The sequence below is a fragment of the Parasteatoda tepidariorum genome, chromosome 10 (genome assembly GCF_982258835.1).
Source record: "Parasteatoda tepidariorum strain Cologne lab strain chromosome 10, Ptep-v5.0, whole genome shotgun sequence".
NCBI lineage: Eukaryota > Metazoa > Arthropoda > Arachnida > Araneae > Theridiidae > Parasteatoda > Parasteatoda tepidariorum.
This window is the reverse complement of record NC_141764.1, coordinates 14,619,163-14,635,232: the sequence shown is the minus strand read 5'-3', so window position 1 is coordinate 14,635,232 and position 16,070 is coordinate 14,619,163. Positions and strand designations below refer to the sequence as shown.

At 28.4% G+C, this 16,070-nt stretch overlaps 1 protein-coding gene across 14 annotated transcripts in view; it reads left to right on the top strand.

Moving 5' to 3' along the window:
* LOC107439393 (uncharacterized) overlaps window positions 1-9,429 on the top strand; it is a 53,669-nt gene extending 44,240 nt beyond the window's left edge. For all 14 annotated transcript variants that reach the window (XM_071184390.2, XM_071184392.2, XM_071184389.2 and 11 more), the window contains 3 exons: window positions 1,894-1,942; window positions 3,780-3,849; window positions 9,037-9,429. In XM_071184390.2, coding sequence (XP_071040491.2) covers window positions 1,894-1,942; window positions 3,780-3,849; window positions 9,037-9,313 — 396 coding nt within the window. In that variant the 3' untranslated portion in view covers window positions 9,314-9,429. The remainder of the gene's footprint in view (window positions 1-1,893; window positions 1,943-3,779; window positions 3,850-9,036) is intronic.
* The last annotated feature ends 6,641 nt before the right edge of the window (window positions 9,430-16,070 follow it).

Genomic DNA, 16,070 nt, shown 5'->3' with positions numbered 1-16,070 from the left:
AAACATAGTGCTTAGCATTTTTAAAAAAGTGCTTAAAGGTGTTTGTTTTCGATTTTCATTTTTTAAAAACCCTTATAGGGGCTTTTTTCATTGGGAGTTTTTAAAAAGTTCTTAATTCTCCTTTTTCGAAAATTCGATTTTTTTTTCTTTGCCATGTCGATTTTCGCCACATAATATGCAAAAGCATGCTTTTCACATTGTTCTATTCAACGTTTTCCCGATTGATTCAATCATAATCAATTTTAACGTACCGTCGGTCCATAGCGTATGAAAGCGCCAATCATTTTACATGTTTGATTAAATACTTGCGAGTCTGTGTGTGCGTCTACTGAGCTGAGTTCGGTGAGACTATTTCACTCTCGTATGCAACTCTGCTGCATTTTGCAAGATATTCTCAATTTCATTCTTCATTTTCCAGCCTTTGATATCGAACCGAAAAATCTCTTGATCATTTTATAATGGTTAATAAAATCAAAGAAAGAGTTCTTTGTCAGAAACTAGTTATTTTATCATGATCATGTAAAGTCTTTGAAAATTATTTTGCATTTTGTTAATGTATATAGTGCTTAAAAATATTTTTTGAGGGCTTAAAAAATACTTAAAAGGTGCTTATTTTTGTTGAAAGATATGGCTTCACACCCTGAAAAAGTAAGTTCAGGTAAACCTAGAGTAAGTCATGAAGTTTAAAGTGCTGAAAAAAATACTTTATAATATTAAAATGCAAACAATTATTAGAAGACGACTTCTCCGTTGCGTAATCCTAAGTTATCTCATAATTTATTTTCATTTTGTTATTTTGAAATTTTCTTTTCAGTATTTGAAACTTCACGACTTACTCCAGTGTCTTCATTACAGAAAAAAAATGGGAGAGAATTTCTCACCCTTTCTCAAAAACAGGGTGAGATTTCAAAAACTTAAGTGAGATTTCTACAAAATAAAAAAACACGAATAGATTTGGAAAAAAATTATTTCTTTAATTATAATACGTTTTAAAAATCTTCTAATTGAATATTTTTGCTGCATCATCATATGGAAAATGTTCTATATCTACTTCTTCAGCAGCTATTATATTTATTTGGTTGAAAAAATATCCGTATTTGTTTTGTTTTGATTGTTTCTACTGACATTTGTTTCATTTTCATTTGTCCGCTACGGAGTAGAAGATGTCGTCTTAACAAGGTATTTGTTCATCTTACATTCATGCACAAAAAATTTAAACGTCTTACATGAAGAAACCTTACCTACGGTGAACACGTGGTTGCAGAGAAATGTGCTCTGAAAGGGTTCCGTGGTTCGGGGGGGTGTTCTGCTGTTCGCGCCGGTTCTGAACAATACTGGTAAATAGGGAGGCTAGATAACGAGGACCGATGTTCAAAATAATGAAAGATCAAGGAAGAAATGTGAAGCGGATTTTATTCAAAATGGCAAAAGACGAAATTTTTTCCAAAATTTGTGCATTTTGAAATTGATTAATAGAGTGCGCAAACTTCTCGCGTTTATCATTTTTTATTGCGAGAAAAGAAAAAAGTATGTGAGATTCTCGCGTTCTCGCTCTGTAGTGAAAACACTGTACTCTAGGTTTGTCTGAAGTCACTTTTTCTACTGTTAAAATTTTAAATGAGTAATGAAGAAGAAAGAGAATTTGTGAGGAAATTTTCTTCTGCAGTATGGCGTCCTCTTAATAGTTACTACTTACTTTGCTTACTTACTTTTGCATTTTTCATTTAAACTGCGTTAAATGATTTAAAAATATTAATGCATTGAAATAAAATGGTTAAACTTTGTGCTTCTTTTCACATTATGTTGATTCATATTATAGAAATTCTTATTTTATAAATAGAAATTTGCATTGTGTTGCACTTTCTGACTGTCCACTGATTTGTTCCTTTGCAGGATGAAAATACTGGCTTACATTGTAAAGATCCTGAAAGTTTACTTAAAGGTTTCATTCTTTATTTTTAACTCTTCAATTATGATCACTTTATCATGGTTAATCTTCGTTCGGTCAAAGAAATTTGTGACCAATCTGGAATTACACATAAGTTTCATCCTAATATGTGCACAAAGAGACAAAGAAAAGAGATTAAGGAAGGAAATTAAGAAAAAATAATGCGTCTTATTTACTGCATATAAGCTGTAAATACATAGAGCTCATAAAATAAGTTAAAAATACAAAAAAAAAACATGAAAAAAATATTTTAAAGAGAAGAAAAATTGTTACTAAATATATTGTTTTCAACAAAAAAAAAACTTTTTGAAAAAGTTTAAAAAAAAATTTCTAAAAGTTAAAAAAATTTTATAAAAAAGTAGGAATACAAAATCTTGCTTATTATTAAGAAAAATTCTAGCTTTCCATGAGAGGTTAAAAATTAAAATTAATAATAGGCATGTGATTCTTCCGCTTATTTGCAGTGTTCCGCGAATCAATAATTTATATTGCAGCAAAATTCTCTCGGAGTTCCGTAAATTTAAATTTTGTTATTTTTATACGAAATCTCGTCACTGAGGCATTTATTTCACCCTTACCAGTACCCTCTCCTCTTTATTTTTTCGATAAGTTTTCAATCAAACGCTGAAACGACTTTTTTTGCGCAGATTTTGTACACTTCCGATAAGCTTCGAGAACAAAATACTGAAAAAAATTTCCAAATAACTTTGGCTTAAAACAATAAATTACTGAGGCAAACACGAAAGAATAAAATCGATAATCTAAAAAGTAGTTCCAAAATGGCAAACATTTTGAACATTGTTCACTAAAAAAATTGTGTTTTCTCTCATTTTTTTTTAAACTTGTATTTTAAAAAGAACGTTGTTCACTAAAACAATTGTGTTTTCTCTCATTTTTTTTTAAACTTGTATTTTAAAAAGTACCAACTATGTTGAAAATTCTGATTTGTAGCAAAAGAATTGTTTAATTAATGTGATATATTTGCCATCTTTTTTATTTGACTGCAATTAGATAGAATTAATATCTTATATGATTTTACAACGTGGTAATTTAGAATTGTGATTTCCGTAGTCAATTTTCAATGTTTTTTCTTTTTTTTCAAGTTATACGATTGATTTTTCTCATGGATTTAAAAATTGGATATTATCACGATAAGCAAAATTTGAATTATACATTTGAGAAATTCTTTTTACCATAAAAACCATGCGATGTTTCAGTAATTTTTTTTTTACTTTTTTGACAGCTGTTGGTGTTAATTTTCACCATGATTTAAAAAATTACGATTCAGAAAATTCGAATCATGCTCCTGAGTATTCACTATTAAACGCTATAATTCTATCATTTTTTTTCAATACATTTTTGGCAGTTGTTACTTTCGCGTGATTCCACCGATTTTCGCATACTTTTTAAAGTCTCGTTAGTTTTGAATATGAAATTATTTAACGCAACATTATTCTCCAATGTATGTTTCACCCCTTTTGATGCTCTGATTTTTTAAAATTCATTACAAATGCATGTGGTTTTTATCATGAATCATTTTTCCGTAATTGCCATGAATTTCATGGTTATTGAAATCTTTTTCTTTTTTCTATGCAATGATGACTTGGAAAGTGCGAACAGGGAGGAATATGTAATTATTTTCGATATATATTCTTCATCTATCAATATATATTCTTTATATATTTTTTTTCATCAGCTGATACTGTAATTTTGTTTGCCTTTTCACTATACATAAGAATGAATAAACCCATATAATATGCCTCATAAATCGCTTATAATTTGTATTTTTCAATTTAACCAGTGTGTTAAGATAAATATTTTCTCTTCTCAGTTAAAAGGAAGATTTCTACATCTGATGAAGAGAAAAATAACAAAATGATGAAAAGAGATGAACAAAACAAGTAATTATTTTTTTTTCATTTGCATAGTGTACTTAGTTCACATGAGCAGTTAAGAATCCAATATATCAAATCATAATTTTGATCAAAACTATATTTTCATTCACTATTTATTTTAACAAAGTACCTGAATAAACTCTAAATTCAAATGTGACTTTAGTGAACCCTAAAATGACTTTCTGTCAAAAACTCCCAAAGGCCCTAATTTTAATTCTTGAAACTTAAATTACATTTTAAAATTATTATACTTTCCATTCTTTATGTGCTGAAGTATAATGATACAAAAGGGTGGTCATAGAAGAGGGTTGGAGAAGTTTATCAATCTTGAAAATCAGGGAAATGTCAAGAAATTTAATTAAATATCCTAAGAGGGAAATTATATTAATTTAAAGTACCTAAAAGTCTAATATTTAAAAACATATATTCGTTGCTTATTTTTAACTTCGAATGCAAATATAACTGTTTTGTTACACAGTTTATGTGTGAAAATAAGGCGTAACTGAAAAATTAATAAATTTATGTCACTCTTTACAAATGTCAGAAAAATGTAATAAAATCAGCCTGGAAAATTGGGAGAATTTTGTTTTCTCCTGAAAACTTGTGGCGACTGTGTTCAAATAAAATAGGGTGACCTCAGAACAGAAAAATCAGTCTGAAAAAATTGGGGAAGTTAAATATCCCAAAAGTTTTAAAGTAATTAAATTGAGTTTGAGGTACCTAAAAATTGTTCTTGTAATAATTTTTTAAAAAAAATAATATTTCTATTAATTTTGATGGCAAGTATAAGTATCTTATATTGTATGTACTACAATCTGGCATAACTGAAGAAGTAATAATAAAGTTTATGCCAACGATGACAATTATCAAGGAAATTTGATAAAAATCAGTTTCGATTTTTTCTTCTGAGTGTTTGTGGTCACCCTGCAATCTTATGAAAAAATCCATGGATGTTAAATGATTAGAATAATAAATTTCCTGTTCTAAACCTAAAAACTCCAGCTTAAATTTGTATGAACTTAATGCCTTATAAACTCCCACATGCATTTCAACTATGCAATTAATATTTAGGAGGAAAAAAAAGAAGTTTTTAAAAGTCATGCTACTATGCTTTTAATTAAAAGATAAGCCTCTTATTACACCACAGAATTTTACATAGTTAACTGATATTTTTCTCGCTAACTTTCACTGTTTTATTGTTGATACATCTCAGTAAAGATTCATTCTTTTCTTGGCATCTAATTTCTGAGGGGGCGATTTTAAAATATAAAGTTTTTTCCCCCACAAGAAAATAAATTTCTGCATCTGCTAATTTAAATTAATTCATGAAACTTTTGTCTGAAATATTAGTGGGTCTTTTTGAAATTTCTAGTTGTGTATTGAGATGTGTTCGCAACTATGCCCATGGTATTTGTTGACTTGCAGCTTATAACTAGATTCTCTTTAGCAGAAATCCATCTAAAAATTATGCACCACCTCATATTTACAATGGGATAGTCTGGTTGGTAGGGCACTGGGCCCATGTCCAAAATTTTATGGGTTCGATCCCCGCTGGCCAAAGACTCCCCATGTAGTAAATGGTGACTGATGCACATTAAATCTGTCTAGTCATAAAGTCCTCCATGTTCCCATAACAAATCGATTCCTCTGGGGGTACTGATCTAGAAGTTTCCTTGTCTTCTGGATTGGTTCAAAATTACGAGGCTACGGAGTTGAACATTAGTAGTCAAACCCAAAATTGGGTCAGCTGTTCAAAGACTGATATAAAATAAAATAAAAAAATAACAAATGGAGAAATTTTCATTGATGCTGGAAACTTATTTAATGTTCATTTTTCTGGCCATTGTTTAATTTGTCTGTGATAGTATGGTAATTAATTTCATTTGGAAAAAACTTTCATAGGCACCTTAAATTTCAATTCTGTTAATTTCTTCTTTTAAAATGAAATGATTTTATTTTAATATTATATCATCTACAATTTAAATCTCTCATTCTGGTTTTCTAATTAAGCAATCGCCGCCTATGAGCCTATTAATAAATCTCCAGCCTAGGAATGCTATGGTAGTTATAAAAATTAGTTCGACCTAATTAAACAAATTATGTTGTAGTAACCATCTCCATTAAATCTTCTTTTTTTTAATTTCTAAAAAATTTTTAAAAATCTAAAAAAAAGATTTCCTATCTTCTAGAAATCATTAATAACATAAACTACATAGATTTACCTGAGTTATTTCAAGAAATCCTGTTGTTTTTAGTGGAAAGTAAACATCTTAGGCCAAAATGTTAAATTAAAGTTAAGTTTTATAAGTTAAGAATTTAAACAATTCATGGTCCATCTAACACAAAGATAACGCTATAAAGGATAAGCTAAGCACATCAATGTACTGTTTAATTCTGTCATAGTCTTAAAAACTCTACATGGGTGTATACATTAAAGAATGTGATAAAGTTGTAAAATAAAATTATTTGAAATATTTTAAATTTAAATGATATAAAAAAAGAATTTCCGATGCAAATTATTATAAAATTATTTTAAAACATGGGGCCTAAAAACAATCAAGAAAAATAAACGAGAATCCGAGAAGAAACTGTTTATTCAAATTGTTCATAATTATTACTTTTGGAATTTATTTACATAAAAAGTTAAAATTAACTTTTCAATTTTGTCTTTTCGAGTTTCTTAAGTTGAGTTACTTACTATTAACTTAAAATGACTGTTTTCTTAACTTCTAAGCTAATATGTCATTTTCCTGGCATTCAAAATTTAGTGAATTTCTATTTTATTTTTTTTTTTCTTGAGCTTATGTCAATAAACTACACTGCTGTCTGTAAGATATTAATAAATGTAACGAAATAAGTATACAAAAAAAAATTTATTATTTGTTCTTCCTAATTGTCATGTTATCAAAGAAACACCCATATATATTTATTGTGGTACATTGATCTTGAATTAAAATTTGAAATTAAAAGTTATTAACTGCAAATAAGGCTTTTATAGTGCTCTTTTATCTGAATTGCAGGCTTGTAGAATGCAGCTGTACACATGCCTTCAGTCTTGCTGTTTTGCAAACATTTCCAAAATAAACTTTTTTTCAGAAAGTTTTTGCCATAATATATTTACTTTTGTTAATTTTTAAATTTAATTATGTTCAGCTGTACCTTAAGTTTTTCCAGCAGCTAATAAATAGTGTAGTTAGACCAATATAGTTCACATGAGAGCACAGTGATTGTTGTTTCCTTTTACTATATTGTGTATAACTATATTGTATATTGTGTACAATATGTACCGGGAAAACACAGGAAATTTTTTTCTCAAGATTTGAGTGACAACCCTTGCACTTTCTATTGCAATTATCTGGTATTTACAACAATACAAGTTAATAATATAACTAAGTAGTAGCATTATCTACTTCTTCAGGGAAATTATACATTATAGATCATAGCTTAGCTGCAATACACGAGTTTTCTTTCCTAGTTACTGTTCCATCACAATAATTTACAGTTGTTTCCTTTTACTATATTGTGTATAACTATATTGTATATTGTGTATAATATGTACAGGAAATTTTTTTCTCAAGATTTGAGTGACAACCCTGGCACTTTCTATTGCAATTATCTGGTATTTACAACGATACAAGTTAATAATATAACTAAGTAGTAGCATTATCTACTTCTTCAGGGAAATTATACATTATAGATCATAGCTTAGCTGCAATACACGAGTTTTCTTTCCTAGTTACTGCTCCATCACAATAATTTACAGCAGTTTTTCCTTAAAATATTGATTTGTAAATCATGCTCAAAATGGCTGCTTATTTTTTAAAAATGTTTATAGGGGGAAAAAGTCATCTTTTTTTTCACCTTTATGGTTTTCTAAAATAATATGAACAATTTAAATGAAAAGTTAGAAACGAAATTGTAAAAATATGTATGTTAGCAAACACAGCACTTCATCATGGGACACACTGTTTGCCCCTGTGGCAGAATCAAAGCGACATTGTCTCAGAACTTTATAGAGTTCCTGCAGAAAGATTTTTCTTTTGAAAAGTTAAAAAAAAATTTCTTTTCTACAGAAATTTTATGTTTATTTATATGTTTCGATTGTATTTTCGGCAGTTATTAATATTGATTTTCACGTGGATTTTGAATATCCTGATATATTTCAAATCATATGGAAAATTTGAATCGTGCATTTGAGTATTTACTTTTAAATGCTATCATTCTATGAAATTTTTAGCAGTTATTGCTATTTATTTCCCCATAGTTTTTAAGTCCTGCAGTGGGCTGATCGTTAAGAATAATATCTCAAGTTAAGAATAATGTGTTTAATTCCTAGAGTTAAAGTAATAATTATTTTTGTTAGTCAGTTTAATTTTGTGTATGCTACATAATAATCAGTGCATCTTAATTTTTTGGGAAAAAACTATGGCTGGTTTTTCTAAGTCGTATTTTTTAAAACTTATTACTTATCAGATTATGTGGATGTGATATCAAAAACAGAACAAAGTAGAAATACAGCAATTTTTGAATGGCAGTTAAATAGTATATACATTTGTCTGTTTTTAGAATTTTGATAAATATCTTTATTTTTGCGTAATTTACATTAAAATTGTTTTAGAATCATCGGTTTTCATCAGGACAACAGGATGCGTAGTGTTTTTAAAAAGTGCTTAAAGGTGCTTATTTTTTAAAAGCCCTTAAAGATGCCTTTTTTGATTGGGTTTTTTAAAAAGTGCTTAATTTTCCCTTTGTGAAAATTAGATTTTTTTCTTTAGCATGTCGATTTTTGCCACGTATTATGCAAAAGTATGCTTTTCACATTGTTCTATTCAACGTTTTCGCAATTCATTCAACAGTCTATTTCGGCATAAAGTCGGTCCATAGCATATGAAGCTCTCAATCATTTTGTAATGGCTAATATAATTGAGAAAAGAGTTCTTAGTCAGAAATTAGTTATTTTATCATGATCATGTAAAGTCTTTGAAAATTATCTTGCATTTTGTTAATATATATAGTCCTTAAAGAGTACTTAAAATGGGCTTATTTTTTGTTGAAAGATTTAGCTACTCACCCTGTAAAAATACCAAGAGGAAAATCAAAAATTTAACTCAAAATCCATCTCTTAAGTGATTAAATCTTTATCCATTGCTTATGAAGATCTATATGCATAAGTAATGTAATACCTTTTTTCAGAACACAAGTAAGCAGTCCAGAGCACCAACCGAAGCAAAATGATTCACCTTCTACGAATCACTTTGGGGATGGTACGAAAGAAAATTCTGAAACAAAACACGATACAATTACACAGACTGCAAATCAAAGTGAACTATGTCCAAATGGGTCATCTAGCAAAAAAAGTATCTCCATGGACGATATAGACAACTTTCTATGTGAGGATATGGGGGAGGAGGAGACGATGGCTGCCGATGATGACATATTGCTAGAGATCAATAAGTTTTTAGAAAGCTGATATTCTAATGTTTCTATCTTTTGTCCATACTTTTCACAATGTATTATGAATATGTCATTTTTAACATATCATTTTTAAAGTTTTTTTTTTTCTTTTGAAACAAAAAGGAAGAAAAATTTTAATTGTTGAAGGGGGTCCAGGACACATTTTTTAAAACCATTTTAAAAAGTGCATGAATTTTTTTATACTATTAAATCGTACAAAAAGTACTATGGTTCATTTATAAAAATTCTCTTTACAACTGAACATATTCTCCATTGACAACACTAGAAAGACTGAAATTTAGTATATAACCTATTGCCCAAAAGCAGTCAAAATGACAGCCTTGTGAAAGAATAATGTCTAAAGAAATTTAATTTATTTTTAATATTATTTACAGTTATATAACAAGTTATTAGTAAATATTAACAATTAAAAAAATTTACCTCACTTGGAAAAAAAATAATTTATGCATTATTATTTGTACATTTTTATAAATGAAAAAGCAGGCAAAATGACCTCCTTGGACAATATCTAGTGTTAAAAATTTTTTTGACTTATTTTAAAATTTATATGCCCTAAGAATGTTTAAAAAAAATTCTAAAATTTTATTTCATACTTTTCCTTTGTTAATGTTTTTTAAAGATAATTATAAAATATATTTTACAAACAAATTTCCAGGAAACCATAAAATATACATAGCTGCCAACTCTACTGGATTTTCCAGTAGATTACTGGTTTAATAAAAATTCTGGTTTTTGCACATTTCTGTAAACTTCCAAAAATTGACTAAGTTTCCTAAAAATATCCCTATTGAAATAGAATTTTTATATTATTTGCTTGAATATTTAAATAAGTATTACTAATATATAAGGAAGCGCCTCATTTATAGCAATAAGTTTAAAACTTTTTTTGTTCTAAAATGTTCAATTTATTTTAATTCAGAACTCCCTTTCTAAATTAATTAAAAAATCATAATTATTTCTTATGAATTAAACATCTATTACTCTTCAAAATTATAAGTAAACATTATTCAAAACATTTCAAGCATATTTAATGACGATCATGAGCACAAAGTATTGCAGTTTTTCTATTTTGATATCGATAAAAATCACTGAAATTCCCTATGTATAAAATATTTAGTACATTATGCAACTACTATTATGATATATATATTATTTCGTAAAATCTACTCTATTTTTTCCTATCTATGTTGGCAGCTATGAATATATGTGTGTTCAAATTTCCTACAGTTATCATTCAGTCTTATCTATTCTTACAGTTAATTAAGATTTGTTATTTTAAAGTTAGAAAAAATTTTTACAATTGCAGCAATGCTTAAATGTATGTTTTTATTGCATGTTACATATTTTAATGAATTTTTTATATATTACATGGGGGAGGAATTAAGGGAAGCAAGCCTCATTTTCTAACTGATCTGTACTCATGTCCATAAATTAAGGATAAAACCAAATAAAGGTTCAGGAAATATGACCTATTGACCAAGAGATAAAATACATGAAAGATGGTGTATGTAAGATACTATTCATTAAAACTATGATTTTTGCTTCCTGAAGCAATTATAAAAAATATCCACTTTAGAAAAATTTAATATTAAAGGGTTGGTTGGTATTATGACTAATACATTGTATAGGGGATGAACAAAATAATGGAAACACTTGTATAATAAAATTTTTTCATAAGTCTCAAGAAATATTTAAAGAATATTTTAACTTCAGAAATGTTTAGATCGATTTTGCATGCTTACCAATGAGGTTTTAGTGACCGATAATAAATTACAAACGGAAAATAGTGTTTTTAAATACCCTATGCCAAAACGTGTAGCAATAAATTTGTAACTTATATCAATTATTTTGGTTATTATACGTAACAATTGCACAAAAGTTTAACCTAGCTTAAATATTTAGGGAAATAAGGATTTTTTTTTTTAAATTGTCTTACGTTCATATGACAGGCCTGCCAACATAAAGACCAGTATTTCCCAAATGTCTGTACACAGTTTGCCTTGAAACAATAGTACCCGTGACTGCAGGTAACTGATGAGACAATTTGAATGCTATGCTCTGTCTGCTTCTTTTCCTGTCCTCAATGTTGCCACTCCACAGGGAAATACCTGGAATTTAAAAATCACCTAAAATAACAGGGAAAAATTCAGGAAATTTTGAGTTTTTATTTAGAAACTAGGAAAATACAGGAAGTTTTGTCTTTTAAAGCTGGTAACCTCTCGAAGTGCAATCTATGGGATACTTTACGGTAATATTTCAGCTATATTAAACTAGTTCATTATTTGTTTTGAGTATGTTCAGCTGTTCCTTTTTTCTCTAAGTTTTTTCTGCAATTATAACTAGTATAGTTAGCCCAATAAAGCTGATAATAGAGCACACTGATTATGTTTTTTCCTCTTAATATATAGTGTATAATATGTACAGGGAAAACACATTGAGTTTTTTGTTTCCAGATTTGAATGGAAACCCTGGTACTGTAATATCTACTGACGTTTCCATCATCTTGGAATTGTTGCCAAAGGTTAAAAATGACACCATGGGCAATTCCAAGTTCTTCTATACCTCATTCTAATAATTCTACCATATAAAAAATCATCCACATGTGTCCTAACTATTCTGTTATGGCACTGACCAGCTTACAGAATGCTTGTGAAAAATTTTACTTCTTTGCCACCATTCCTTATATATCCTTACTTACGCTCTCGTCATTGTGACGTACCGTCGGTGTCATCTGGGAGCGCACATAAACTTTATCTTAGACATAGCACTATGAAGAGATATTTGGACATTTATAATCAATCATTTTATTTTAATTCAAATAAATAATGTATTAATAATTGCGATAGGAAGGCAGAATTTAGAATTATTAACTTACAGACTTACCACATTGAAATAAAATTTATATTAATATAAAATAAGAAAATATCTCACCATCTTACAATAATTCTATTCAAAGTTTAGTTATGGGTCATTATTATTTGTTAAGTGAATCGAAAAAAAATATTAAATTATTAAAAAAAAAAAATCTTGTAAGCCATCTAGTGTTATTTATTTATTTATTTTTGGAGTGTCCGCTTATATACTCCACTTCCTCTAATTTGCATTTGTTCATGAATAATTGTACTAGTGAAATGTTTAGATTTCCTTGTGAATCTGAATTATTCTTAATTTATAGACATGAGTGTATGAAACTTTCAACTTGCATATTAACTGAGATTAAAATCTTAGTTTTTTCACTATAATTTTGTCTAATGAAGTTAAAAATATTTTTTTTTTAATTATTTTAGTGAAAAATCAGGAAAGAATATTTATTTTTTATTGAAAAAGTTATGTACTAAACTCATACCGGCTAGGTCTCCAGTTTTTTAACGAAGACTGCTGTATTTTACGACTTTCTCTAGTTTACCCCTATATTCTCAAATTTCTCCGTATTTATTGAAGAATTTTTTTTTTTAAATTATCTGCTGGTGGCAAAAATATTTCTCTTATTCCTCAACAGATAGTGCTATTGCCAGTACTGCACTATGTTGAATGTTAAAAGTTTAAGTAATTATAAATAATGTTTTAAAAATGTCTTCTTTTAATTAAGATTTATATACATATTTTGAATTCCTCTTTTATGCATGATGTATCAAAACTTTACTCATAGTCTAAAAAATGTTACTAGTAAAATCTGCATTATTTTATTTCTCCAATGTTGGCAAGTAAACATAATTTTTTCAATAGATTTAATTGTAAAGGAGAAAAAAGGTCCTAATTTATCAAAATTTGTATGTCTTGGACCCTCTTAAAAGATAAAAATGTGAACTCTGATATGTATATAGTCCTATTGTGTTGTAAAAATTAATTTTGTTGTTTGTTATAAGTACAAGAATTGTTCAGTTCAAAAATACAAACTATGTGTTACAACGAAATCATTTGATAGATATGCAGGTTGGTAAAAAAATATTTTGTGCACTAGACACAATCATTTTTTCAATCTTAGGTTTGAAACATTTGTAAATAAAAGAATTTTGTTTTGTATTGATTTTTACTAGTTCGATAGCTGCCAACTCTCGATTGTCTCTTTTTGTTTTTATATATTTTAGAAAATTCCCTAAAATCGGAACATTTTCTGGAGAAAGAAAAATTCCTATGAATAGATTTGTTAGATGAATATGCTTACATTTTACTACTAATCTGCCTTATCTATAATTAGCAATTTGAAGCTTTCTTTTTTAAATATTTATGTAATTTTAAATAAATATGTAATTTTTCTTTATTCAAAACTCTATTTTTAAATTAAAATAACCATCAAACATTACCTTAGAATAAAAAATGTCTTAAAAATTTTGTTTAATAATTTTATTTTTCAAAATTTTTTTATTTTTTATTTCTTACTTGTATTTAGAAATTTATGAAAAATAAGGTAATATAATCAAAATATTAACGTAATTTGTCATTGAATAAATTTAAATGCCAATAAATACATGATGTAGATAGATAAGAATTTAACAATTTTTAGTTAAAATCTTAACAAACATTTGAATTACATTTCATTATCAAAAGTTCTTTTTAAATCTCGAAATTCTCTGTTCAACAGTAGCACTTAGTATTGGATTTATTTTAAATAACATGATTCACTGTAAAACTTACACTAGTTTTGAACAAGAAATATAAAAACTATGATTCAAAATTCATAAAAATTGTTTAAAAAGAAAAAATGTGTCTAATAAAGCATAAATATTGCCTTATAAAGGGGGGAAAATAATCAATTCTCCAATTTTATTTATAAAATTTTTACTTTTTTTTTTCTCCAATTATTATTTTGTATGATACAACTGGAAGCACTCTTTATGCAAATTAACTATGAGTTTATATAACTTCTTGTCTTAATCTTGATTGTTTATCGACAAAATGGTTTAATCCATCGAATCTTGCTATAGTCTTATCTTTTTATCTTAAAGTTATTTAAAAAAAAAAAAATCAATTGAGACATTCACAGTATTTGTGCCACCCTCTAATTTTTGGCTGGTATTGGCTCGAGCAACAATCAAATGAATCAACATCAATTTTTCCATTATAACAGATGGGCTGAAAAGTTCGTAGGTTAACATAGAAAAAAAAATTTTTTTGATAAAATTTCCTTTTATTATTCAATATAGTTTCCTTCAAGGGCGATACAACAATTATAGCGGTCATATAATTTTTCGATACCATTTTTATAGTACTATTTGTCTTTAGCCTCAAGTTTCGGTGATTACTTCATCGGCGCTAAATATCTTTTCAGCGAACATTCTCTTGAGGTCTGAGAACAGGAAAAAGTCGCTGGGAACCAGATCTGGAGAATACCAATTCATAGAATTTTGCCGTCGTTTTCATTGACTTGTGACATGATGCATTGTCTTGATAAAACAGCACTTTCTTCTTCAAATGGTTCCGTTTCTCTTCGATTTCGTTGTTCAAACGCTCCAATAACGCTATGTAATAGTCGCTGTTGAAGGTTTTCCCCCTTTCAAGATAGTCAATGAATATTATACCATGAGCATCCCAAAATACTGTTGACATAACTTTTCCAGCTGTCTGTCCACGCTTTAGAGTTGGTTCTTCTCGTGCAGTTCATTCGGCTGACCGTCGATTGGACTCCGGTGTGAAATTATGGAGCCATGTTTCACCCATTGTCACATATCAACGCATAAATTCAGGTTTATTACGATTAAACAGCTTTAAACACAGCCCAGAATCATCAATTCTTTGCTGTTTTTGGTCAATTGTGAGCTCGTGCGGCACCCACTTTGCCTAGAGCTTTCGCAGACCCAAATATCCATTCACGATATGTCCAACACGTTCCCTTGATATCTTTAGAGTCTCAGATATTTTGATCAACTTCACTTTACGGTAATCTAAAATTATTTTGTGGACTTTTTTTATGTTTTCGTCGGTAACAGCTTCTTTGGGGCGTCCACTGTGTGCATCGTCGTCGGTGCTCATTTCGCCTCGTTTAAACTTAGCAAACCACTTCTCAATGATTGATTTTCCGAATAATGCTTCTCGAGCCAAGCCTTGGCTTCAAGAGAATTTTTTTTCGCTAAAAAGCAATGCTTTATAAACACATGAAATTCATTTTTATCCATAGTTTTTAATCTAACAAAAGTTGCTTCACTAAAAATACTATATCTCACAAACTAATAGTCCGACAGCTGTCAAATTTATGCACGTGTCTTTCGAAGGTTAGAACTAACTAAAAATCATATTTATTTAATAATAGTAGCCCGTCAGCCTACGAACTTTTCAGCCCAACTGTTAATTGGCAATCATATTGGTTTCAAATTTTTTTTCATTATGGCACCACCTTTTTGTTTTTCCATGAGGTTCTATGCTTTCAAAATTTGAAGCCAAGGCTCTTTTTCTTAACCTTAACTCATTCAAATGTGTTGGCCGAAAAAAAAGCGAGAAATAATAACGAATTACAATTGAAGGCAAAACATTAGCAACCCTATAATGGTAATGTGTTATTCAGTTGTAGAGGAAATTTAAAAATAGATTCTATTCAGCACTGTTGATTTTTAGAGAATGATATAAATCTCCACATCCATACTGATGGGGAGATTTAATGATTAATTTATGATTTTTGATATAAATTATGATTAATAAATTTATGATTTTTGATCTAAACCATAATCTTTGTGAGAATTTGACGCATGAGACCGTTTGTAAATAGAATTTAGAACCCATTGAAAAAGTTAAATCGATGACGCATAAGGGACTAATTC